The sequence below is a fragment of the Monodon monoceros genome, unplaced genomic scaffold, assembly GCF_005190385.1.
Source record: "Monodon monoceros isolate NGI ecotype Baffin Bay Population unplaced genomic scaffold, NGI_Narwhal_1 Super_Scaffold_1, whole genome shotgun sequence".
In the NCBI taxonomy this organism is placed as follows: domain Eukaryota; kingdom Metazoa; phylum Chordata; class Mammalia; order Artiodactyla; family Monodontidae; genus Monodon; species Monodon monoceros.
The window spans coordinates 2,359,777-2,387,275 of record NW_021703765.1 but is presented as its reverse complement, the minus strand read 5'-3'; the positions used below and the strand labels follow the sequence as shown (position 1 = coordinate 2,387,275).

The 27,499-nt window shown below is 44.4% G+C and overlaps 1 protein-coding gene across 10 annotated transcripts in view; it reads left to right on the top strand.

The window, feature by feature from the left end:
- Window positions 1–27,499, top strand: part of ZNF236 (zinc finger protein 236) — a 102,021-nt gene that overhangs the window by 622 nt on the left and 73,900 nt on the right. For 6 of the 10 annotated variants that reach the window (XR_003793290.1, XR_003793291.1, XM_029221683.1 and 3 more), the window contains exons 1-7: window positions 253–767; window positions 1,581–1,643; window positions 13,255–13,397; window positions 14,832–14,996; window positions 24,049–24,227; window positions 26,742–26,866; window positions 27,169–27,341. Coding sequence is in view for 8 of the 10 variants with exons in the window: in XM_029221683.1 (XP_029077516.1) it covers window positions 704–767; window positions 1,581–1,643; window positions 13,255–13,397; window positions 14,832–14,996; window positions 24,049–24,227; window positions 26,742–26,866; window positions 27,169–27,341 (912 nt within the window). In the remaining 2 variants the exon portion in view is untranslated. Of the gene's footprint in view, window positions 1–252; window positions 768–1,353; window positions 1,644–8,760; window positions 10,711–13,254; window positions 13,398–14,831; window positions 14,997–24,048; window positions 24,228–26,741; window positions 26,867–27,168; window positions 27,342–27,499 lie in introns of those variants that run through there. The other 4 variants (XM_029221676.1, XM_029221692.1, XM_029221700.1 and 1 more) reach the window with 4 other exon arrangements.

Here is a 27,499-nt window from a genome sequence, read left to right as displayed (position 1 = left end):
CCCGCCCGCCACCTTCCTCCCGCTCCCCCGCCCGCCACCTTCCTCCCGCTCCCCCGCCCGCCACCTTCCTCCCGCTCCCCCGCCCGCCACCTTCCTCCCGCTCCCCCGCCCGCCACCTTCCTCCCGCTCCCCCGCCCGCCACCTTCCTCCCGCTCCCCCGCCCGCCACCTTCCTCCCGCTCCCCCGCCCGCCACCTTCCTCCCGCTCCCCCGCCCGCCACCTTCCTCCCGCTCCCCCGCCCGCCACCTTCCTCCCGCTCCCCCGCCCGCCGCCCTCCCGGCCCGGCTGCCGCAGGTCGTGGGAGGCCTTTCTGAGGAGAAGGCGCCGGCCCGGTGTGCGTCCCCGGGGGTGGCGGGCCCGGCCCGACCGCGAGCTGCCGCGGCCCCGGGGGGGCGCCTGCGGGGGGCTCGGGAGCGGGTACCCCCGCGGTGACACGTGGGCCGAGACCGTGCGGGGCTCGTGTCCAGGTGCACCGTCTTCCGGGCCCGGGCTCGGTGGCCCAGCGTCACCCTCCCCTGAGGCTCGGGACCCAGGCGGGCGGGCGCTCCGGATTTCGGAAGAGAAAGAGGTGGTGTCTGGAAGGGAAGGCCGTTGCGTCCGTTCCATTTTGCCGCTGCGGCGTTTGGGAAGAGAGGAGGAGAGACTAGGTGTAAGATTAGCGGCGTTGTCAGTGCTCTTACTGCAGTTGCTGAAGTTCACGGGCATGGGAACCGGGCTGCAGCGCCCGCGAGTTTCCGCGGGAGAGGTGTCGCTGGAGAACAGGCCAGGTGTGCACGTTTGTAGTTGGCTAGTGGCTGCTAGAGTTCTCGTTAGTGGCTGATGGTGTCTGGAAGGAGGTCTTAAAGGCCTCGCTCCCTGATCGGGCCTTATTTTGGTCAGTGTTAATTTTTTTTTCGTTAATATGATTTATGCAAAAAAATAACGTAAAGTGCAGTGTCCCGCAGTCTTAGTCACTTGGAAAAGGCTTAGGGTAGAGAAAGAATGTGAACTTTACATTGGAATACGGCTGCGACCTCTTCTTCCCCCAGTCTTTCCCGTCTGACCAAATGGCATCAACGTTCACCTGCTTTTTCGGGCCCCAAACTGAAAAATAATTCTTTCCCTTACTCCCCAAGGCGTTTCATAATTTTGTAGCTTCGCCCTCAGAGGCGTGTTTTCAGTCGGCCCTGCTCCCTCCCTCTGCAGTGTGACTGTGAGGCGGGCCTCTGTGGGAGCCTTCTGACTGGTCTTTGCTGGTCTCCATCACCTGTCAGCCTGAGGCATCTCTTTCAAATGTAAATAAGGTGCCACACCCTGACTAGAAGTATGCCGAGGATCCTTCATCCCTTTAACTTACAGTCCCACTCCTTGCAGGACCCTGCCTGATGCGGCCTGCGTCTGACTCTCCTCTTTCCTTGCCCTCAGTCCTTTGTTCCTGGACGAGGCCACGTTTGTTTCTGCCTCAGGGCCTTTGCTGCTCCCTCTTCTGAGAAGCCACCCCTTTGCTCATTCTGGGCTTCAGCTTCCCGAGAGAGGCCTCCTTCCTCAGACCTTTCTGAATGTTGCTTTCCCTGCCTTAGACCAGTCATTCTCTACCACAGTGGTTCTCAGAGTTGGTTCATGGACCCCTGGGAGTTCTGGAGACAGTTTCAGGCATCTGCAAGGTAAATATTCTTGTAGTGATACTAAGTCCGTTGGGCTTTTCACTAATCATACACAGGCCATTAAGGGTGAAACTGCTGACTCTTCAGCAGGAGCCGTGGTGGCGACACCCAACCCTGTGAGGCAGCGCTATATTCATGTATTTCACTCAAAACAACGTATTGCAACAGAGAGAAAGCAGAAGCAGATATGAGCATCCACCTGTCTTCTGTTACAGGAGACCTTGAGAAGATGTACAAAAGTGAAAACTCCTCTTACTATGTTTTTGGAGAGTATGTTTTACACAAAAATGTGTGTTATGTTAACATGGACTAGATTTATTTTTCAGTGAATAAGCGTTTGGAAAGTTGCTCAGTTTTAATTTCTAGTAGGGCAGCTGTCAATAGGTATAACCTGTAGAAAGTTAAGGTCTTTGGGGTCCTCCGTGATGTTTAAGAATATCGAGGGGTTCTGAAACCAAAAGGTTTGGGGACTGTTGCTCTAACAGTTTACGATTTTAATTACGATTTTAATGTTTCTCATAATCTGAAATTATTTTGCTTGTTTTTCTGTGTCACTCATTATGAATTTTATTCTAAGAAAAACATGGAAGGTAGGAGGTGGGGATTTTTACACAACACCTATATTTCCCCTATATTTTTATAGGGGAAATGAGGCTCAGAGAGGTTAAGTGATATGGAAGGTCTACTCAGCTAGTAAGTGTCAGAGTTGGATTTGAATCTGCCTTTGAGTCCAAAGGGTCCATTGCATTGCTCTGCCCTCATAACTATAAAGCCCTACATGTGGGTTAATTCATTTATTCAGCAAGCATTTTGAAGCACTTCTTGTCGTAGGTGGGCACTGTGCTAGGGGCTGAGGGTGCAGAGTTTAAGAAGAGAGACGAGGTCTCTGCCTTGGGTCTCAGGACGGTGTGTGTCCTCTGACGGCAGGAACACTGTTTATGGCAGCAGGTAACGGTCACTGGTGGTCTAGGCTTCCCAAGGAAAATGATGTCAAAACTGAAACCTCCAGAAATGAGGAGGAGGAGGTCTGCTCAAAAACATTTCCTTTTTTTTTTAAATGCAACTTAGCAAAGTGATCATTATACATATACATATATTCTTTTCCAGATTCTTTTCCATTATAGGTTATTATAAGGTATCGAGTGGAGTTCCCTATTCCCTACTGCTATACAGTAGGTCCTTGTTGTTTATCTGTTTTATATATAGTAGTGTGAATATGTTAATCTCAAACTTCTAGTTTCTCCCTCCCCCTCACCCCCAATCCCCTTTGGTAACCATAAGTTTGTTTTCTATGTATGTGAGTCTATTTCTGTTTTGTAAATGAGCTCATTTGTATCTTTTTTTTATTTCTAGAGTCCACATATAAGTGATATCATGTGGTATTTGTCTTTCTCTAACCTACTCCACTTAGTGTGATCCTCTCTGGGTCCATCCACGTTGCTGCAGATGGCATTCTTTCATTCTTTTTTTTGTGGCTGAGTAATATTCCATTGTATATATGTACCACATCTTTATCCATTCCTCTGTTGATGGACACTTAGGTTGCTTCCATGTCCTGGCTATTGTGACTAGAACTGCTCTGAACATTGGGGTGAATGTATCTTTTCGAATTAGAGTTTCTCCGGATACATGCCCGGAAGTGGGATTGCAGGATCATATAGCAACTCTGTTTTTAATTTTCTAAGGAATGTCCATACTGTTTTCCATAGCGGCTGTATCAATTTACATTCCCACCAACAGTGTAGGAGGGTTCCCTTTTCTCCACACCCTCTCCAGCATTTGTTATTTGTAGACTTCTTGATGATGGCCGTTCTGACTGGTGTGAGGTGATACCTCATTGTAGTTTCGATTTGCGTTTCTCTAATCGTTAGCGATATTGAGCATCTTTTCACGTGCCTGTTGGCTATCTCTATGTCTTCTTTGGAGAAATGTCTATTTAGGTCTTCTGACCATTTTTTGATTGCGTTGTATGTTTTTTTGATATTAAGCTGTATGAGCTGTTTGTATATTTTGGAGATTAATCCCTTGTCAGTAGCATAAAAACGTGTCTTAAAGTAATAATTACCTTTAGGACATAAGTAAAGAAGTAAGCCCCATCTGTTACATAAATTGATGGGGGAGTATTTGTTGAGCACTCGCCTTTGTGCCTGGCACTGTCCTGGGGATATAAAGATGAGTGAGATAGGGTTTTTTTTAATCATTGTTATTTTAGTTTACTCTTAATAAGCCGTAATGTGATCTGGATGGAAACTACATTTTGGGATCTTGTATGGCTTCTGTTTTTCCAGTAGAATGGTGCAAACCTTTTCTGCCTAGCTTGAACCTTTAGTTGGTCTCCTGCTAAGTTTCTGTTTTCTGTTGAAGGGATATTTGTTAATACTTCATTTCCAGAGAGCTGAGGCAGGCAGACCTTGAGCCAAAGGAATAAACAATTCCGTTCTTGCTCAGATTACCAATTCAGGCCATTTTAGATTTTCTCCGATGAATTCAATAACTCTGTACTCTTCCTTCAAGGGGCGGAGACTGCTAGCATAGCTAACAGAAGTAGAGCTTGAACTTCTTACAGGGCAGTAGGGCAAGTGCTCTGAGGCTTTAAGGGGACTCTGCTTCCCTGGCAAAACTAGGTGTCATTGGTGGGTAACAGTTAAGGGGAGATAGATTCTGCTTAAAATAATTACTTTCTATCAATATCAGGTATTGAAGGATGAAAAGATTTCTTCAGAAAGGAGCAACCTGTACTCTCCATAATCGAACTTTTTAGGTAGACAGAAACTTGGAGTATTTAGTATTTTGAAGAAAGTGTGATTAGATAAGACACAAAATCTAAAGATTTTACGATCCTGGAATCAAGTAGTGAGTTAACATGGTTCAGAATCTTGGTCTTTGACACAAACCTAGCCTGGGAAAACCATAGTAAACCTAATTCTTCATTAGATAGAGTCAATTCAGCAGTTCTAAAATGCTTAATGTATATCAGCGTTTTTACATTGTCTCCATACGCAAAGACAGTGCTCAAGGAATTAGCAATATTTTTCAAACTTCTTTTTTGTTTTAGAATTCTCTCACGTGGAATATCGCAGCAAGACCTCCGGTGGTGGTGTTCACCCTTGGAGCGCATTATGGAGTCATGTGGGGAGCTTTTAAAGCTCTCGATGACCGGGCCTCATCCAGTGACATCTGAGCCTATGGTGGGACCCTGGCATCACGGCTTTTAAAGCTCACAGGAGATTCCACTGTGTGGTCCAGGCTGAGGCCGCTCTGCTGGGAAGGAGGGAGGGAGGGAGCTGGGGCTCCGAGGTGCCTTCCTCTAGCATTTCTCTCAGCAAACGTGAAACCTGTGGCTTTTCTGGGTTAAAATGAAAAATGTATATAATCTAATAAACTGCAGGAACAGACTGTGCTCTCTTAATACCTCAATTCTTTAACTGAATTCAAAACCTCAGTTGTCTGTAGGTCAGACACTAATGCAAACTAGCGAGGCAGTTAAAGGTAGTAGGTGATAGCAGTTGATAGCTGGCTCTGGGGTTTCGGAGAATTGGAGTTCCTATTTTTTCCACAGGGGCCGGCTCCTACTTTGCTCCATTTAATTATTGCCACAGCTAATGATTTTTTTTCAGGAGAAGCCAGAAATGTGTTTTTTGAAACTCCTTTATTATTGTATTTAGGTGACTAATTTAATTGAATAGAACATCTATGTAGAAAAGTGCGTAGATTTTAAGTGAAAAACTTCATGAATTTTCATATGTAACCAGAACATTAGCAGTACCTTAAAAGTTCCCCTTGTTTTCTCTATTACCTGCTGACCCCCACTGTCCTCTTTTGATACCGTAGATTAGGTTTAACTGTTTTTGAACTAAATGGAGTTCATAGTATGTACCCTTTTCTTTCTGGCTTCATTCATTCAATATTTGTTTTTATGAGATGATCCTCCTTATTATATAGCAGAAATTTGTTCGTTTTTCATAGGTATATAGTATTCTGTTGTGTGAACATACTATCGTTTAATTTATCCTTTCTACTATAGATATTTGGGTTGTTTCCAGTTTTGGGTTATTACAAATAAGTGCTGCTAGGAACCTTTATGCATTTCCGGGTCATGGTGGGCAGTGGTGAGTGATTGTACCAGTTCACTCTCCCACCAGTAGGGGATTAACCTTCCATTTGCTCTGTAGTCTTTGCCTTCTCACTCTCTTTGCACTTGGCATTGTCTGTCCTTTTAATATTTTAGCCCTCCTGGTATGTGTAGTGTTATCTCATTTTGATTTTTAATTTGCAGTTCTGTGCTAATAAGGGTTTTATGTTTATTACGCATTTGTTCTCTTGCGTGAAGCTCTTAAGTCTTTTCGCATTTTTCTACTGAGTTGGATGTTTGTTTGTCTTTAGTTAGTAGACTTTTTAGAGCAGTTCTTAGGCTTGCTCAGAGCTCAGCTGATAGTTTGGACTTCCTGTAGACTGTACTCCGTATTTTTCTCCTCACAGCCTCCCGTTACTAATGTCTTGTTCTAGCGAATGAACCAATTCTGATTCATTATTATAAACAAAGTCTATAGCTTACATTAGGATGCACTGTCTTCATAGCTTTGCCTGCTCCAGAACGGCATATGGTTGGAATCATATAGTATGTAGCCTTTTCAGACTGCGTTTTACTAAGCAGTGTGCATTTTACATGTCTCCGTGTCTCTTGATGGCTTGATGTAGCGCCTTTCTTTTTATTGCTGAATAATATTCATTATATGGATGTACCACAGTATATTTGTTTACGTTTTGAAGGACATCTTGGTTGCTTCCAGTTTTTTGGTAATTATGAATAAAATTGGTGTATACATTCATGTGCAGGTTTTTGTGAGGGCATGAGATTTTAGCTCATTTGAGTAAATGCCAAGGAGCATGATTGCTAGATCAGACGGTGAGACTATAAACAGCTTTGTGAGAACTTGCCAAACCTCTCCACAGTGGCTGCACCATTTTGTGTTCTCACGAGCAATGAATGGGAGTTCCTGTTGTTCTGCGTCCTTGTCAGCATTTGGTATTATTGATTATTTTGGACTTTTAGCCCTTCTAATAGGTGTGTGTTATTGGGTATCTCATTGTTTTAGTTTGCATTTCCCTTATGACTTATGATCTTAAGCATCTTTTCATGTGCTTGTCATCTATATATTTTTGGTGAAGAGTTAACATGTATTTTTATTATTGATCCATAGGAGTTCTTTATGTACACTGCACATGAGTTCTTTGTACTTTCATGTTCACTCTTTCAAGGATAGTCTTTTCATGAAAGAAGTTTTTAACTTTAATGTTGTCCAATTTATCAGTCCTTTCCTTTATGCGTGGTACTTTCGGGACCTGTTTAAGTAATTTTTGACAATTATAATCATGAAGACATTTTCATCTAGAAGCTTTATTGTTTTACTTCTCACCTTTAGATTGATAACACCAACCGAAATTGATTTTTGTTTATGGTGGAAAGGTCGAGACTTTTTACATGTGGATGTCTAATTAATCTGCACTATTTATTGGAAAGGTCATCCTTTGTCGTACTGTAGTATCACCTTTGTTGTAAATCAGGTGACTGTGGAGGTGAAGAATTGTTTTTGCATTCAGTTCTCTCCCATTGTTTTTTGGTTTCTGCCTATTCAATTTCTTACTGTCTTAATTACTTTTAGTCCAAGTTTCGGTATCTAGTAGTGTAAATGTAAGTCCTCTACTTTGGTTTTCATTTTCATGGTTGTCCTAATAATTTTTGGTACTTCTCAGTTTCATCTAGATTTTATTTTTTAAATTTTTTAAAATATGATTTGAGAGGTTTTAAAAAATATTTATTCATTTAGGCTGTGCCGGGTCTTAGCTGCGGCATGCGGCATCTTTTAATTGCAGCATGTGGGCTTCTTAGTTGTGGCATGTGAACTTTTAGTTGCAGCATGCATGTAGGATCTAGTTCCCCGAGCAGCAGTCGAGCAAGGGCCCCCTGCGTTGGGAGCGTGGAGTCTTACCCACTGGACCACCTGGGAAGCCCCTCATCTAGATTTTAGAATCAGCTTGTCAGTTCCGTAATGATTAATGACACTGAGCATCTTTTCATGTACTTGTTGGCCATTTGTATATCTTTGGAGAAATGTCTATTCAAATCCTTTGTTCATTTTTTAATTGGGTTGTTTGTTTTTTGTGCCTTTTGTAAGAATTCTTTATATATTCTGGTTACTAGGCCCTTATCAGATATATGACTTACAAATATTTTATCCCATTCTGTAGCTTGTCTTTTTACTTTCTTGATAGCATCCTTTGATGCACAAAGGTTTTAAATTTTGATGAAGTCCAATTTATCTACTTTTTCTTTGGTGTCATATTTAAGAAACCATCATGCCTCCACAGTCATTAAGCTTTTTCCTTTTGTCTTCTTCTGAGAGTTTTATAGCTTTAGTTCTTAAACTGATGTCTTTGATCCATTTTGAGCTATTTTTTGTGTGTGGTATGGAGTGAGGTGGATGTCTCTGATCCACCTTCCTTCTTTTGCATGTGGATAGCCGTTTGTCCAAGAACCATTCGTTGAAGAGACTGTTCTTTCAGTGAGTGGTCTTGGCCCCCTTGTTGAAAAATCAGTTCGCGATGGAAGTATGGGTTTGTTTCTGGACTCTCAGTTCTATTCAATTGGTCTGTATGTCTATCCATGTGCTAGTACCTCGTACTAAATTTCAAGTGTACTTTATACTAAGACACTTTAAAATAAATACATAGCCAGTAAAATTGTGAGTTCTTGTGCTGCCTAAAATCACCTCACAGACTGCTGGTGGTACGCTTGTCACACTTAGAAGACACTATCTCTGCATATTTTTAGGAAATATGTAGTTGCTAATCATTGTGTAGCAAACCAAGGCCCCGATGCTCATTGTTGCATTTATTGAAAATGCTTGGCAGAAAGCCTTTAGCGGGTGGGGTAAGAAGACGTGGAGTGAGGTACATAGGTATCGGGCAGAATGGTGAAATACAGAGATAGCTGCCTTTATTGTATTAATTTTCTGAAAATTATTATTTAGGGCAATGTCCAGTCTTTCTATCCCATGACTAAGACAAAGGTCTTAGTTTTAAGGAGATTATGCCTAAGTAAATGTTAAGGCTATTTATTGTAGAAGGTAAAGCATGGTATATGTCAGCCCTTTATGCCTTTATCGCTCTGGGATGTCCCTGGGGTGCCACGGAGCTTGGAGGGTAACAGACATTGCAGGGATTGCAGTAATGCTGGCTGGCCGGCATGGAACCCCGGTTTACCCTCTGGGGCAGGGGTAGCAGGCTTCTCCTGTAGCGCCAAATGGTAAATGTTTTAGACTTTGTGGGTGTTAAGGTCTCTGCTGTAACTTTGAATTGCTGTCGCAGCCCCCAAACTGCCACAGTAATACGTAAACCAGTGAGCGTGGCTGAGTTCCATGAAACTCTGCTTACCAGAAAGGCTAGACCCTAGTTGGTTGACCCCAATCTGGAAGAAAAAACAGGAATGAAAAGGAAAGTTGCATATTATAGCACTTTACTTTGGCGTAAACCTTCTATTGATATATAACATACAGAGAAGAATAGAAATTATGTTCAGTTCAGTGAATTTTCAGAGCAAGAACTTTCTCATATAATCAGCACCCAGATTATATGGGTTGTATTAATAATTCATATAATTTCTTAGGTTAAGAAATGGGGCGTTACCAGCACCCTAGAAACCCCCATCATGCTCCGTCCAGTCAGTACCCTCGTAAGACTAACCCCTGTCCTGATATCTCACAGCCTAGATTTTAGTTTTGCCCATTTCACTTCAGAGTTTTACCTAAAAAGCTCAGCTGTGCTAAAACCTGAATGCTGACACATGTGGGAGGAGCAGTAGAAAATGGGAGAAAAGAAAGTAGAAAGGAATTTAAAAAAAAGTAGAAATGAGGGGAAAGAATGGTGGCGATTAGGCAAGGTGGTACCGATTTGAAGTAGGGGGTGACTGTCAGACTTCCCAGACGTCTGCTTGGTGACTTCAGAGAGCACTGTGGTGTCAGAGGGTGACAGAGTGAGAGCAGGTGGTTGATGGTTAAAGAGCTGGGTTCTTGGAGGAATGTAGGGAATGATGGAAAGAGGGAAGTGAGGCTAGTGCCTGTTGAGGGCAGAGGATGGGGAGAGCAACTCTATTTTGGAAAGATTTTTATTCAAAACAAAATAAAAACAGGTTAAAAGTTTGGGGTTTAGTTACTTTAGAAATTGAAAATGCCTCGTCAGGATTTATGGGTAGCTGAGATCTTAAATGCACAGTGCTTAAGAGTTTCAGTCGAGAGATGCGAATTTGAGTTAAATCCCTGAATGCTATAAATGCAGTAGGTTTTGCTGGAACTTGGTGTCACATCGTAGGTATTTTGCGTGGAAGAGATCCACCTAGGTTCTTCCAATTCGGGATGTGGATGACCTTCGCCATGCAGATAAGCTGGCCGGTCTGATGTGCTGGGCCTGTTCTGGGAAGAGCTGTTTGAAAGCCAGCTCATCTTGTCCCCGCCGTTACATGCCAGGCCTGCCTGTGGGTAGTTACCATGGGAGAGCGTGGTCTGGAGTGATGGGTAGGGTATTGAGTAGCAAGGACGAGCATTAAAGAGGTGGCCGTGCTCCGAGACGGTTGATGGGCTTTTGTCCCCATGGCACCAGGAAGCGTCGTCTTGTTTAATCTGCACAACCCCGTGATAGGCTATATCATTTTGGGGTGGTAGAGACACAACCATTATTATGTACTGTTTAGAATCTCTATGTAAAGAGTTAAACTGATTTTGAAACTGGTCTTCAAGTTTTTCTCAGGGAAGCAAAGGTGCTCAATTTCTGATCTTCGTAACCCGGTTTTTGTTTAATTTTGATAGTGAAGTGGAGTTCTTGGTGGCGGGAAGGGTGAGCAGTTGAGGAGAGCGGTGGGCCTGTCTGTGTGTGAGGCGACGTGTGTGTGAGGGGACGTGTGTATGGGGACAGTCTGGGTCCTGCCTGGGGTCCTGCCTCCGGAGGCTTCCTTGCACCAGTGAGATCTCATGATGACTCCTCCCCGGTCCTCTCAGAGGGCAGAAGCACATAGGTGAGAAGTACTGTTCTGGATGAGCTCTTAGATTTGAGCACTGCCAAATGCAGGTGGCTCTGTGCTTATTCCCATTCTGTCTGGGGGAGCAGTAGGAATATGTGCGGCCCAACGTCTCATGGTGAAGTTCTAGCTGCCTCTTAAAAATGCAGCCATACTCGGGAGGACTGATGTGAATTGATCACACCTTAACCTAGATCCCTAGCCCCTTAGAAATCCGGGGGCCCTGTGGCTGCAGAGACTGCTCACCCCCAACAGTGGACACATGCACACGCGTGTATGTTGGTGTGTAGTTTTCTTGGAGTTGGTGGATCTCCTGAAGCCCATCCTAAGGATACGTGAATTTCATAGACCTCTTTCTGAACAAGTACTCTGGGGACCAGACATGTGAATGAACTTGAAGAGCTGGTGCCTAATTGGGGTTGTTTTGAGGCCTAGGACTCTCCCAATAAAGGGCCAACTCTGAGCAGAAAGAAAGCCAAGTGTGGGGTTAGCACCCCCCAGCCCTGGAGAAAGGCTTTGCTCTCTCAGTGCCGAGAGAAACAGCCGCGAAGCAAAGTGAAAGTCTAGAGATGCTGTGGACTTTAAAATTACACTCATCGTGGAAACTAAAACATGTTTTGTTTTTTTCCTTCCCAGTTACACTGTAATTTGAATTGTTTTAAGTTTGTCTTTGGACCAAATTAATATTATGTTATCAACAGCGGGAAGGGACCTACTGAAAAAGTCATTTTATTACATTTGGAGCTTTGTTAAAGAGCGAAGTCTTGCTGCTTAGGATAAAACTATTTTCTAGAAAAGTCTTAATTCATAAGCAAAATGACATCATTTTTCAGTTTTAAATGTACAGTTTTTTATCTCAGGGGTTTATCAATTGCAGTTAATTAAATCAAATTAATTCTCATTTTTAGATAACATATTAAGTAGTTTCAACATAGAGGCTATGAAAATTGTTTCATTCTCCATCCTGAAATAGCATTTTAATTTTGCGTTTTAGAAATTAAGTTGAGGGGCTCTTATTGTATTCAGGCTTTAGGCTAAAACACTACTGAGTTCTTAAAACACAGCTGTCAACAGATATCTTACTTGTGCCTTCAGTGTTTCTTCCCATAGTACAGACTTTTCAAAAGGGAATAATGTATCAATTAATGTGGTCCCAGCAATCATTTTATTTGGGCCTGGGGAGTCATACAACATTTTGTTATTAGTTTGGTGTAGAGATTCTGAATGTATGGGCTTTGAATGTGGATAGAGTTAAGAATAAATAGAATAAAAATTATGTATATTTCCCTTAGTAGATCCACTTTGTTTCTGAATGAAGTTACAGTCTTTTGAATTACATCAGTGTTTCTCAAAACTGGAATCGCTTTACTGGAGGATCTGCCGGGAGGATTTTTTGGAGCTCTTGTCGGCTTTCTCCATCCCCTTCTGCTCTGTCTCCAGCATGGTTTCACCCCACCTCCCATCGTTGGAATTTCACAGCTCTTGCTTTTAAGCAGATTCTGCTGTAGACCAGGAGGACTGTTGGCCAAACAGGGGACTGCAGGCCATTTGCTCAGAACAGGCATGTAAAGGTCTAGAGAAAATGCTGGAATGCTGTGTTCACCACATGGACGTTTGAGAAACAGAAGACATTCCTGAGCTTTACTGAGTCTTAAAATTAGCCCCTCACCCTACTTCCAAATTTCTAATATTTTGGGGTCAAGTTGGATACAAAGAGTTGTACGTGACATATTTCTGTCTTCGTCTAGTTAATATGGATTGTATATTTGTGCCGAAATTATAAGACTTGGAGTATTATTTTCAAGAATTGAAGACATTTAGGAATCTTTATTTTATGAAGTTCTTGGTAAATTTTTGTGATTATTGCATATTTGTTCTTGTTTGAAAATACTTTTAAGTTTATAGGCATTTACCTAAATGTAAGCACACGGTACACTAGAAAGCACACTGTAAAACCTGAGGATTGTTCAAAGCACTGCAACTCTTTACCTTCCTAAAACCATAACTATGTGAGAGAACAAAAGGTTTTGCTTTTTTGACTTTATCTTGCTTTGCAGCAGTTTTCAGAGGTAGATTGAACTAGTGCATCAGCTTTTATATTTCTCCTAGAGTTTTGTTTACTGAGTGATTTAAGAAACTGGGTTATTGATGAATGCTCAAAGTGACTTAGAGGAGAAGTGCCTCTGTGATTTGTTGTGACTGAGAAATAGCATTGAGCAGGCAGGCAAGGTTAAGAAACACGGTGGCTTTTGTGTGTCGTTGAGTGGGTACTAAGCCTCAGGAGTTTAGTTTCAGGTTTCTGACAGTCCTGTTAACAGATGTTAGAATCCTGTAGTCCCATGTCTCAGTCATCTCAGCATTTCTCATTTCTAACTTAAAAACATGTCCATTAAAAAAATTTAAGGTACCATTCATTTCATCTGAAATCTCTCATAAATCTGATATAATTTGGTTTCGAAACAATAACCAGATAATTTAGTTTCGTTTATATGCTGAGAATAACAACTGGTGTTTATTGTTTATACTTATGCGATTTTATAGATGGAGTTTTAACATTGAATGCGGAGAGCACTAATTATGCCTGTCAAGTTCCGAGCTTCCATAAATGTGAAATCTGTCTGCTATCTTTTCCAAAAGAGTCCCAGTTTCAACGCCACATGAGGGATCACGAGCGAAATGACAAGGTATGTATTTTAAAAAGGGATGTCAGAAATGTGAGCGTTGAAACTGGAGGAATTGTGAAAATCAACATGTAAACATTTTTCTTATTCCTAAATTGTGGAACATTCCATATTATGTAAATAAATATTTTGACGTTTCGTTTTTAGTTGTAGTTGTATTTCTACCCATCATTAGATAATGAAAGAAAGTGAGAGCTAGTCTGGTGAATCTAATGAAGTTATTTATGAGTGGACAAAGAAATAATCTTAAAACATGACTTTCTTCAGTAGTTTCAATTTCCCTTATCTTTTTCCTCACTGCTGTGGCCTCTCCCGCTGCGGAGCACAGGACGCGCAGGCTCAGCGGCCACGGCTCACGGGTCCAGCCGCTCCGCGGCATGTGGGATCCTCCCGGACCGGGGCACGAACCCGTGTCCCCTGCATCGGCAGGCGGACTCTCAACCACTGCGCCACCAGGGAAGCCCCAATTTCCCTTATCTTGGTGTGTTTTTCTCCAGCAGGCAGTGTTACCTTTAAGTGGTCTTGCATTTTAAGAGGGTACTTGAGATGTTTTAGATCTTATTTCCGCAGGGAGCAGCGCTCTCTTGAATAGGGATTTGAACTCTCTTGCAAGTGTGCCCCTTGTGGGGTATGTCAGGTGTGTTAGTGTGCTAATGGAACGAGCTGCCTGAGAGTTGGAAAGTGGCAGTTAAAACTACAGTGAAAAGAGTGATTGCCGACTTTTCTCTAGGTTAGGAGGATGTAAGCTAGTGAGCCATCTGAGACCAGAAAAACACCAGGGATCTCTTTTCTGGAGGACGGGATCTGACCAACTCCAGCCTTACTTTCGGCATGAATGATGCTGCTGTAACTATGATAATGTGGTACCGACACCAGTACCCGCTGGCGTTACTCTCCCAAGCTGAAAAATCTGAAGATACTGACCCATTAGGGTCTTGATATTTACAAGAGAAATACCAGTGATTACTTTATCTTTCTACTAGTAAGTGGCAGAATACCTTCCATTTGGGGGATATTTTAGATGAGGATAAGCAACTCTGTTAAAATCTAGTGAAAGTTTTCACAATTACTTAGTTTACTTGCAGTGATTTTGTTTACAGCAGTGGAGTTGTCATAAAAGAAGGGAAAAAATCCCACCCAATGAGTTGAAGTGTCTCACTTTTATTTTCGTAGTGGCTACATTCTGATACGTTTATATTGCAGCATTTCTTATTAGAAATATTTTCTACATAGATGTGGTGTCTCCTTACCCTCCTTTGAGAAATACTGTAAGGAGTTTTACTGTGTCCATTTTGGATTTATTGACTTCAGGTCCAGAAGGACTTCAGAAGTTCCTTAGAAAACTTATCTGTGGATTATGGTGCTTGTTAATATTTGAATGACATTCATTGTGGAAAGATTGTGTTTCAGTGCTTCTCGACTTTTTTCTCCACCTAGCCACATCGATGTGACCAGTGCCCCCAAACCTTTAATGTTGAGTTCAACTTGACACTTCACAAATGTACCCACAATGGGGAGGATCCTACCTGTCCCGTGTGTAACAAGAAATTCTCCAGAGTGGCTAGTCTCAAAGCACATGTTATGCTGCATGAAAAGGAGGAGGTAATTATTTCAGCCTATACTTTGTTCACGGATTTTTAAAATGCATCTGATCCTTAGTCAGGAGGATGTTAGGGTTAAACTAGTTTTAAAAAGCCTTTGGTGTAGGTTTCAAGGAGTCAGTTATCATTAAATTTGCCTTGGCTAGTCTCCAGGTCACTGGTAAAGTGTTTATTTTGGGGTCATGTCAGCACCTTGGGGTAGAGACATTTTAGTGTGTAGTATATTGGGGGAATCAAAGTATGTCCACAGTGGCTGGCAGAGGTGCCCCGCACTCTTTTTTTCTTAATAAAAATTAATTTTTTTAGGATTCTGAGTGGCCCAAAGTAAAGTTTCTGCCTCTGAAGATGGTAGAATCTCCTTGCTTGGCTCCTGGATCCCCTGAACGTGGGAATTTGGGAGAAGAGAGGAAATTCATGATGACCCAAAGCAGTTTATGCACCACAGTGAATAGTCCTGAAAGGTCCACAGGCCTAGTCTTGGGACAGAGTGAAGGATGACAGGGACGTGCCGCTGGTGTGCACCAGAGAGGCCTGCCTGCTCTTGGGACGGGCGGGCTCACTGTGACGTATACACGGCTGTTGCTTAAAGTGTTATCCCCCATTGTTACCATAGAAAACTAGGGAAATGCAAATGTAAAAAGCAGTCACCCAGGGATAATTACAGATAACTATTTGGTATAGTTTCCTCCAGAGACAGAAAAACATACAGCGTTTAAATTGCATATATAAAATTTGCATCCTGAAAATTGAGTTTATTATACTTTGTATATCGGTTTGTGCCCTCTTTTTATGTCTTTAATTTTTTATATAAAATAAGTTATTTTTATCTTTTAAAATCTTATTGTATAAGTAATACATGTTTACTTTGGGAAAAGTTAGAAACTAAAGATTAACAAAAGTAACGTAAAAGAACCAATAATCACACCAGTGGGAGAGAACGCATATGCAGCTGACCTTTGAACAACGTGGGTCTGAACTGTGTGGGTCCACTTAAACGTGGAGTTTTTCAGTCAGTGTGTATGACAGTACTACATGGTGCGGAGTTGGCTGACTCCAAGGGTGGGGAGCCGTGGACTTGGAGGGCCGCCCTGAGGTTATGCTCGGATTTTCAACCGCGGGGGTCGGCGCTCCAGACCCTGGTGTTGTTCAAGGGTCAGCTGTGTAGTCTTTCAGGCTTTTTTTTTTTTTTTTTAGCTAGACATATACTTCCCGTAATAGTTTATATACTTAAGGATAGTTTTTTTAGTGCAAATACATACTGTTTTGTAACCCACTCTTTTCCTTTAATACATTGTGAATACATCTTTTCCTCTTTCACTTACTGAATCATGCGTGTTTTCCCCATGTCACTATTTTAAATTGCTTTATTAAAGTCTTCAGGATCTGGATATAGCATTATGATATTTTTACCATTTCCTTTATTATTTAACCTTTAAGTTGTTTATACTTTTTCAGTATTATAAATAATACATCTTTGCATGTATCTTTAATCGTTTCATTAGGATAGATTCCTAGAGTTGGATTTACTGAATTAACAAGGCTTTTTCAAGTTCTTTATAGAATGCCACGTTATGTTTTCGAGAGCGCATGCTGCTTTATACCTTCTCCTGCAGACTGCAGGCCTGCCTGTCTCACTCAGCTGTAGCGCTGTCCAGAAATGGCCATTGTTTTCGTTTTAAAAGGCAGAACGTGTTTAATTTTGGAATAAGTTCACACAGTGAGACTCAGACAGCAGAGAAAGGGTTAGAGAGTGAGACTTAAGTCTCCATCAGGCCCAACGTTCAGTCCTCCTCCCAGGAGCTGCCTGCACAGCAGTCTCTTCTGCATCCTCCCAGGGGCTTTCCGTGCACGTACACATCTCTGCATCCCCGGGAATACCACGCAGTAGCAGTATTCTGTGCTTTTTCTTCAGTTGGCTCTGTCTTAGGTATTGTTGCAGCAGCCGCATGGTGTTACACTGGGTGCATTGTGTACACCCGTGTCATGATCAGCAGGTCTCTGCGCAGGTTGTTTCTGCCCTTTGCGTGTAGCTGCAGTGAGCAGTCTGTTCATTGACGGGTTCTGGCTCTTACGATTTGCTTAGAAATGCTTCCCAAGTGTACAATCACCATTTTTTAAAATCCCACCGTGTCTTCTAACGCAGGTCCGCAAGGTGTAGGGCGCACCTGTATTTCAGAAATCCTGAGTTCACACTCATTCCTCCAACCCCAGCCCCTCTGTACAGGGCGCCCACCTGCCCCCCAGTTCCTGGTTGTGTGTCCCTTCCTCCACGGCGGGGCGGGGCTCCCAGCAGTGCGCACGCCCCTCCCCTCGTGTGCTCGGTGGTCCTGTGTTAACACAGGAAGTCGTTTCACAGTGGCTTGGCCCAAACCACTGTACGTGAAGCGCGTTTCGGATCTGAGGTCAGTACAGGGTTGTTGCATTCGTTGGCTTTCTCTTTTAGGCCCCCTTCCCATTCTTACGATCTGCGGCCCTCAGTTTACTGCCCTCAATTAGGGTCGGGCTCGTAAGACCAGAGACAGCCCCATGCAGGCAGAGTAGGGATTGAGGGCCGGGGAGGTAGTCTTTGAACATTAGGGTAGTAAGTAGTAGCCGTCAAAAAGAAACAAACAAGGGACACTCAGGAGACTGGCTCCTTTCTGTAACCCTGCCCCATTCCTGGGACCACGTTCTTGGTTTTCAGTGTGATTTTGCTGTATTTCTCTTTGTAATGATAAACAAATGTTTGTATGTTTCTTATTTTACTTTTCTGGTTTATTATTAATGTGGACTTTAGAATTTTGCCTAATTAAAAATTAATTGGTATTTTAATTTTGATTGCATTAAATTCTTAGATTGTTAAAGGGGAGAATTGAACATGTTTAAAATATTGAATCTTTATTGTCAAAATATTCAGTAATGTTTTGTTCAGATGGGTTCAGCACATTATTTAAATTTGTTCTTTTTTTTTAAAAAATATCATGTAACGGCTCTTTCAAATATGTATTATTTGTTATCTGTCTATAGGAAAGCAGTGCATTTTTGTGTATTGGTTTTGTAGCCTGCTGTTCTACCAGATTCTCTGAGTTTTCAGGTGTACAACCTCATCTACAAATAATAATTAGGTGATGAGATTTTTGGTTTGGTTTTGTTTTCACCTAGTACATGGGGGGTTTTAAAGTAAACCAGATCTCACCCCTCAAATTTTCGAACAGTTTTGAAATAGTTGCAGGCATCATGTTACTACTGCACCTCTAAATACTTCAGTTGTATCCCCTAAAAACAAAGACACTTTTCCTCATTATCACAAAACAGTTACCACACTCAAGAATTTAACGTTGCTCTAATAATCCATCTTCAGACGTCTCCATCGGGAGGGGCAAGGACTGACTTCCTGTGAGAGTAGGTGGAGAAGGGAGTTGTGAGCAGAAGAGATACCTCTGCCTTTGACCCTAGAAGAAAAGTGTGAGGACAGGTTCGGGTGGACAGGGGATGCAGGTGTGACAGTGGGAGTCCAGGCCCTTCCTGCTGGCTTAGGGCAGCTTTCCCTTTCTCGGTTTGCAGCTTCCGTAGTCTCTGTGTCTCAGCAAGTTTTCCACTGAGCCAAACGCTAAGAGTTCTTTTTCTGAAGCAGTTAAATCTAAGAGGTCCAGTAAGTATTTATGTCTTAAGTAACTTAGTAGCCATTTGAAAAACTACTGTATGTAAATTAGGTACTTCGTAGCTTTTTAAACCCTGCAATTTCCTGTTTCACATTGATTTTCACTCATTCCCTGCTTTTTAACCACAGCAACTACTGAAAGCCAGCTTCACAACGTTACGGTGTCATTGAAACTGAACGGTATTGAGCCAGTCGTCCGTGTGACGTGGGACGGTTGTCGAGGGTCGTGTGTCTTCCCTTGAGGGCGTCTGCTGTCCCTTGGCCCCTGCGAGTCTGTTATGGTCACTGCCGCCTCCCTCTCGGGCTGGATTGGGGCTGCAGAGCCTCATTTTCTCTGTGAAATGGAGACGTTGCCTTGTCTTCACGGAAGAATGAGGTGGTGGAGAGAGGCATGGGTGTGGGAAGCCTGCTTTTGGGAAGTGGGAGCAGAGCCTGACCAGGGACAGATACGTGGGTTGTGTTACACGTAATACAGGGGTCGTGGCTGCGAACGGATCTGTGTGTGTTGGGTGGGAGGGGAGCACGTGGCTTCTTCACAGCGCCCTTCAGCCCGGTAGGAGGTCAGATGGTTGTTTGCATCAAGGTTCTGGTTTACGAAGCGTGTGTGACGGGATAGCGAATGAGTCAGTTGTTGGCAGAGGGTTGAAACGATGTAACGTGCGGTCTAGGCCGCATCAGCAAGGTGGTGAAGCCTGGTGTGTGTGCGCGTGCGCGCGCGCGTGTCAGTCCTCAAGGGGGCTCGCTGCGGTGGGTGGGGTGGGGGCGGATGATTGAAGCCGTTCCGACCGTCCTGGCGCCCCGGGTGGACCCAGCCCTGGGGGTGATGGCATAGGGCGGGTGTGCCCCTGAGCCGGGGCCCACCACCGATGCAGGCCAGCGAAACTGCTGTGCTCCATCCTAATGCTTCTTCAGATACACCTTTAAAATTTTTCTCCACCTCCTCCATGACTGGAAAGAGAAATAACGGTAATTCATCATTTCCAGACACTCTTAGGTTTTTATACATTAGTTTCAAAACCTTCCCTTCATTCTGTTTTCTCTTCCACACCCTTTGTCCAGATTCTTTTCCACACTGTCCCCCAAGTGGAGCTCACGGTCTCTGATGTCTGCCTTTACCCCGTTTCCTTGTGTCGGTTTCTCGTTGCTGTGGCGTCGTCTCCCGAGGTGGCAGCCCCGGCATGCGCAGCAGCTGTGATGGCAGCGTGGGCAGCCTGGTCTCATCTGTGTCCTTGCTGCAGTGGCGAAGCCCCAGCTGTCTTTGTCTTCCACTGCTGTAGGAGCATAAACAGTTCATCGCTTCTGACGCCCAGTTTTTTTTTCCCCAAAAGGCCTTTGAGAAGCGTGTATTTTCTGAAACCAGTTGACTTTCATTTCTATTACTACTAACCTGTCTTCTGTTTTCTCTCTTGGAATATAACAGATCCTCTCTTAGATCAGTAAATAATCACAGGAGAGGAACAGGGCTGGAATAGTCAGAAGGGAGGCATTTGTGTAACTGGTTTGAAGCTGGGGATGGAAACCGTGAAAATGCTTTATCTTCTTGCCCTTGCGCCACTGTGCTGCTGGGGACAAGGCTCTGGAAGCTGAGAAGTGACATTCAGTAAGTTGACCTTAGTAACCCCATGCCGAACAGGAAGTCAGGACCAGCGGTTTCACATGAGCAGAACAACGACAACAAAAAAGGTTTGCAGTGCTTATTTCTGATGGGAAAATGTGTTGGCAATATGTAAAAAATCGGGTGCTCTTTTTAAAAAAAAGGGTTGTGTTCGGGTGCAGGTTGGGAGTTTTCCTCTCTCACCTAACAGTCTGGTGTCGTACAGTACAGAGCTGGTGGGGTGGCCGAGGTAGTCCGGGACCCCACGTGCTCTGCTCTCTGTGAGTGTTTCTTGTACCACGTGGCTTACAGCGGAGGGAGGGAGGGAGGGAGGTGGCGCGTCTGCTGTGGGAAGGCCAGATCCAGAGGTGGGCGGAGCATCAGCCTGCGGCCATCCCGTGGAGCGGAAGGGGCACAGTCGCCACACAGGGTGGTTAGTGTTAGGAAGGTCGGCACACAGCCGTGTGCTCAGCTAAGAAACCCATCGTTGTATAGAAGAAGAATAGATACTGGAACACAATTATCAGTCTTGTCCATGTATGTTAAATAATGCATTTTAGCTACCTTTGCCTATTTTGTATGTTTTCATTTCTTAGTTAATTGATTTGAATGTGGTATATTAGTATCGACTACAGGAACAATTCCTTACCTTTAGTTGCACTTAAAATTAACCGATAAGAATCCAGCTAAGATGAAGTAGACCCTTTGTGCCCCTCTTACAACTGAAAATACATAGAAATCACACAGCCGAGAGATCTAGAGGCTCCTGAGGGTGGGAAGAAGGAGGCGGGCGGCTGAGGGCTTTCAGGACTTGAGGAACGTGTGGCAGCGAGTCCCCTGAGCTGCTTTTTTGCCTGCTGTACACCTGGACAGGGTGCTGGAAGAGCCTGCAGCCTTCTGCCAGCAGGCGTAGATGAAAACACGCCAGAAGATTGGTTGCCAACAGCCCAAACTGTGAAGAAGGTGGTCTCACAAGAGAAAATCTTGTTGACGCTGCCAACCCTATTCCAGCCAAATACCCACTGAAGAGCTCGGCGGGGCTGGGAGGAGAGCGATCGTCTACGCCAGCCTGCTCTCCTGCAGTCCCCTGCAAGCAGATGGCCCTCTGCTCCCCTGACCCCCGGGATTCAGTAGGGAGCTAATCTTGCATCCGTCTCCTGGCGGAAGGAGGTGGCACCCAGATTGCCCCCCCCCCCCCGATGGTGTTAGAGAGCCCGGCTAGAAGCCGGCCTTCCATCCTCTGCTGGGCAGAAGCAGGGCGTGTTCTGATTCCCCGCCTGTGTAGTCTCTCCACCAGCAGCACCAAGACTCAGCCAGGTGATGCGGGATGGACCGGTCTGCACGGGGCTTCCCGCCCCCCTCACAGGGCAGAGGGGCCCTGTGAGGTGGCCCTCCACTCCCCATCTGGCCCTGCCTCTGAACAGGGTGACACCGGCCAAGAGATGAGCCCAGTGGACGGTGATGGAAACCAGTGCTGCTGGGGCTCAGAGAGAGGGCGGTGCCCTGTGGGGTGGGCTAAGGTTTCTCTCCTGCACTGAGCGCCATTTTGAGGCAGACTCCTGTAGGAAAGGAAGAATGGCTGCTGAGAAAGCCCGGGCAGGAGCAAGGACAGCACTTGGGCATTGGAGCCTGGGGGCTCTGAGAGAGGGAACGGGGGTGCAGAGAAAGGTCATGGGTGGACCCGGGGGAGGGGAGGCGGGAAGGGCAAGCGTTACGGGATGAGTAGCCTAAAGGCGGTTAGTATTTATCGTATTTTATACTCTGTTTGACTTTTAAAAATTATTATATCTTCAGCCAGATGGGGGCTGATAAGAATGCCATATGTTTCCCTGGATGATCTGCTGGCCACTTAGCGGTCACTGGAATTCCCCCAGGACCACCTGCTTCTGGGGCAGGCACTAGCCACTGCCTCTGCCTAGAGGGCCTGCCGGGAGCTCCGACTGCGGGGAACGCAGTAAAGTGGACGTCCGCCAGCTGCACACAGGCCTCGCACTCCCCACTAAGACTTGCTCGAGGTGCCAGGTCCTGGGCAGGGAGGGAGGCCCATCCTGGCTCCTGGGTCTGGCTGGGTGTAACACAGCGGCAGCACGAAACCTTCCATCACGAGGCCTGTTTCGGTTGTGGCCCAGCATGTACTTGATCCTGCTTTCGCCGTATGAGCAAATTGTACATAAACCAGAGTTTCCACTCAGAAAATTCTGATCAGTTTCTGAGTAATATCCATGTAGATGTCTCCTGAAATATACTAACCTGCTCATTTGGTGAAAAAGTACCTGAAAAGAGGATGGGTCTGAGCCAAAGCAATGAAAGAGTCAGGGTGCGGGTGGGAGGGTAACAAGTCAGGGTTTATCTCGTGATTGTAAGTCATTAGTGAAAGGAGAATACCTTGCTGTACAGATTCAGGGTGTGGATGCCCCCAGTGCTACACTCAAGATAGGCAGCAAATTTTGTTAGGTGGTTTTTAAATTTTTGACAGTTCCCAAGAAAGAAATTCCTTTATTATCAGCAAGATACTAATAAGACAGTTCATTATTTCCTTAAATTATTATATAGTAACACTAATTTAAAGTTACTTAAGTTGGTGTCATTATTGGATTGCTCCAAGTATTCCATTCATCCTTGTCTTTTCTGCAAAGGATGCTCTGAGTAGTATCAATGAACAACCTCATGTTAATGCTATTTCTATGCATTTACGAGACTGTCAGGTGGAGTAATTAGAAGAAAGTCTGATGGGAAGAAATAGCTATATATTTTGTTGTTTGGAAATAATAGTTTATTCTCATTGACAGGTTACACTTCCATGTTTGGATCATTTAAATAAATAATTGTATTATAGAAGGTCACATGAGTAAACTCATTGAACTTTGTACTGAGTCAACAGTTCATTACTGAGTACTTCCTCTGTGCCAGGCACTGTTCAGCATCTTACATGCACCGTTGTACTTAACTTTATAACAACCCTGTGAGGGCAGGCATTGCTGTCACCACTGTTTCACAGACTTTGAGCGGTCAACACCCCCAGATACACACCGCTGGTGACCGGCAGCCTTCACGTGAACCAAGGCCCAACTCCAGAACATCTGGACCAGTGCTATCCTAATTGACATTTGAGTAATTTAAAATTTATAGTGGCTATATTTCCAAAAGTTAAAAAGAAAACAGATGAAATATATTTTATTTTAATATATTTATGAAAATATATCCAAAATATTCTAATTCAAATGTTAAAAGTTGAGCTGTTTTACATTCTTCCTTTTTTTTTTTTCAGTAAGTCTTTGAAATCCTGTGTGTATTTTATACTTATTCCATAGCTCTGTTCGGGTGCTCAGCCAGGCACTCCCAGACAGAGTCGCGGACCTCTTGGAATTGACTACCCGTAAACCAGATTGAAAGAATGATAGGTGTTTCCATTTAAAAATTTACCAGCTGTCATTTTGTTTTAAGGTAGTCTATTAAACTGTCACCTTAATTTAAATTCTTTCCTGACGCTTCTGTGGTATTGAAGTCATTCTGCTTCTCTTTAAAGTTTTCACAGCATAGATGGACAAAATGCCATTTACCCAGCAGCCAGTTTGAAACAATTCGCTTTGCTTAGAAATTGTATTGTTCTCTCATCCTTCTCCCTATGTTTCTATCAGGAAAGAAATCATTTTTATATGTTCATATTTGGACATGATGATATATTTGTTGAGAGGTGAAATAGTGTTTGTTCCAGAGGAAAGCATCCTTTGTGTATCAGCCATTTACAGTATGAGTTCTTTCAAGAGGTGATGGCTCTGAAGTGTTTGCTCTGCTCACGGGCGGTCTTTGCCTTTGCAGAACCTCATCTGCTCTGAGTGTGGGGATGAGTTCACCCTGCAGAGCCAGCTGGCCATCCACATGGAGGAGCACCGCCAGGAGCTGGCTGCGAGCCGGACTCACGCCTGCAAGGCCTGCAGGAAGGAGTTCGAGACGTCATCACAGCTGAGGGAGCACATGAAGACGCATTATAAAATTAGGTGTGAGCCTTTTCTTGGGCTAAAAAAATTATACGGTACCTTAAAAATGGGCATGCTTTGCTATGACTGGTTACACATCTTGGCTGCTTTAGAAGCAAGAACAGGGCAACTCATCTCATGTGGTGTCGGGATGTCTTTTGTAGCATGTGTTATGTGTTGTGTCTACAGTAGGACAGGAAAGGTCGAAAATTTAAATGTCAGACTGTATGGATAGACGTTTTTAGCTATATTATAATGTTAAAAGGTGTAGAACAGAGTATTATTGGCAATACATTTTTATGGGCAGGTAACAAGGTGTGTAGAGTGGATTCACAAAGGCCACATTAGCACCTTTTTTACTGAATTGGTTTATTTATACCACCTATTTAGAACTTACATGTTTAAATAGTTACTGTGCTTAGTGTGTATATAAATATATAAGTAAAACTTAATTTAATCATTACAAACAACCCTTCAGGCCTGATACTTTTATGTCCCCATTTTGCAGATGAGAAAAGGTAGACTAGAGAGACCAAGTAACTTTCCCAAGGTTTTACAGCCATAAGTCAAGTGTTAGGGATTTAAACCCTAGTAGTCTGGCTTTAGTGCTCATAATATTAGCAACCACGCCTGTATTTACACACATATATACATTTATTCCTAGTAAAACTTAACATGGCTTCGAAATTTTGTATTTGACCTATTCCTGATTATATATTTTTTACTGCTATTTCCTTCTCTTAGTGATATGAAATGCAGAGTTGTTCCTGGCCCTTTGTGCTAAGTTAGCCAATGGTGGTGATCAGTGGTCACACTCGTTGAGCTGATCTCTACAACAAACTATAAAAGCCCATATTGATTAACTTTTTAATGGCAGTATCATCAGTTTAACTTGCCACCCTTCCAAGCTCCAGTATTTAGGAGCTATCTGTACTGTTTAATAACAAGCACCACCACAGCAAAAGGTCCCACACCAGTTAATAAAGTTTGTAAAGTGCCTGAATGCTTTGTAGTATTTATGTATTCTCTTTGGCATTGTGTTTTGGAAGCGTGGACTGAACATCTCCATATGATCAAAGTTCTCCTGTCTTTCCCACTCCCTTCATATTGCTGGTTGTTGACTAATGTGGTTCCCACCTGATGCTTTGTTATTTCGGCGATTTTTAAGCTCCCAAAACGTAACGCATGTGTCCTATCACACTAGATTTTTATTGTGATGACGTTCTAGCACAGGCTCTTTTGATTGTCCCCGAAGGTCTTGGAGAGGCAACTGAAGGTGCGTACGTGGTCACCGCGCACTAGAGCGCGCCGGCCCCTGGGCCTTCCGGGGGCCGGGCAGGCTGCCTCCCTCTCGCGGAGCTGCCGTTTAGCAGGGGAGACAGACAGCGGCCAAGCAATCGGATTAGCCGGTGCAGGCTTCAGGCAGTGGGCGTGTTGAGAAGGAAGTAGGATTGGATTCACCTGGGGTGACGCTCCAGGGATGGGCAGTTGCTGAGGCACCTGTCTGATGTAGGCCTTTCTTAGGATGGCCGTTTGAAGTGGGACCCAGGTGAGGAGCAGGGGGAGACGGCCCTGCAGGTCTGGGGGGCATTCTGGGCCTGGTGGGTGGGGAGGGGGGCAGTTGCCACAGTCTGAGCCGCAGGGGGAGGCCGGTGTGATGGGAGCCGGCTGCGGGGTGGAGTGGAGCTCACGGGGCTGAGTGCGAGGCGGCCGGGTCTCGGAGCTGGAGGGCGCTGAGCCCATCCGGGAACGCAGGTGTTACCCCAGGGGCCGCGGGAAAACCTGGGAGGGTTTGGCCCACGGATCTGGCTGCCGTGTGGGTGAGGTTGAAGCAGGGAGACCCATGGATCGGGGCCACAGAACGGCGGTGCTGCTCTCAGGCCACGCTGGTGGCTGCAGGGTGGAGAGACGGAAGCTTCTTTGGAGGTGTTTTGGGGTGAGACCAGCAGCTTCTGGAGATGGACTTGAAGTCAGGGGTGAGGGAGAAGGAAGAATCCAGTGTAACTTCTAAGGTTTAAACTTCACAGCTGGGAGCTGCCGTCTCCTGTTGTGGAAAGGAGCAGGCTGAGAATTAACAGGGCTTCATTTGGGACTGACTAGGTTTGAGGCGCCCGGGAGCCTTCAGGGGGTGTCAGCTAGAGAGTTAGGTGCCCAGGGCTGCTGCGCAGAGGAGGGGTCCGAGTTGTTGGAGATGATCAGCGTCTAGGAGGAGCCTGGAGCAGGCAGCCCACACTTGTGTCGACGTAGAAACCACACCTGCACAGGTCTGTGTTTCATCATCACAGGGAAAGCTTTATCTAGAAGAGACATTCCGACTCTCCTCCTCCCCAACCAAAACAATGAGTTTTATGATATTGATACACAAAACTAATACATGGATGTGTGTGTGTGTCCTACACACTTATATGTGATTGATTTCTCATTAAAGCACATTCTGGTGGCCAGTCGGCCTAACCTTTCCCATAGGATTTCGATTTAGAAGTGGTGGCACAAGGGATTCGACTTACTGAGTATTTTTCCCTCTACTTATACTAGGGTGTCAAGTACAAGGTCTTATAATCGGAACATTGACAGGAGTGGATTCACGTATTCATGCCCACACTGTGGAAAGACGTTCCAAAAGCCAAGCCAGTTAACTCGGCATATTAGGATACACACAGGTACGAGATACATTTACTTTTGGGTGATTTCCCGTGCGACCTTAAGGGAAGAAAATGTGCTTTAGAGCCAGCTAGACCTGAAATTTAATCTTGCCTTTTCCATAGTTTGCTGATAACCTTGGTGTTACTTGTGAGATTTTGAGTAGGTAGTGAGATGTGTGAGTCTGCGGCCACAGGGGAACGTTCTGTCTGGAGGGGTAGGTTCGGGGTCTTGAGTGTGGGTAACTTAAGTATTTTCTTTTAATCCATCAGATGCTGGCACAGTATGGAATGATGTTTTGATCATTTTTCTCCCTCTCTAGGTGAAAGACCATTTAAATGTAGCGAATGTGGAAAAGCTTTTAACCAGAAGGGGGCGCTGCAAACTCACATGATTAAGCATACAGGTGAAAAACCCCACGCCTGTGCCTTTTGTCCTGCCGCTTTTTCTCAGAAAGGGAATCTCCAGTCACACGTGCAGAGAGTTCACTCAGAGGTAAGCGTCACACTTGGGGGTGTGGTCCTCACAGGCGTGCAGTACGTCACAGGCTGCACGGATGGCTCTTGAGTTAAGAGTGAACCTGAGAAATTCTCCATTTTAAATGTAGACGAAGAATTTGTGCAGAGCAGACCCTGTTTAAAAAAATACATATA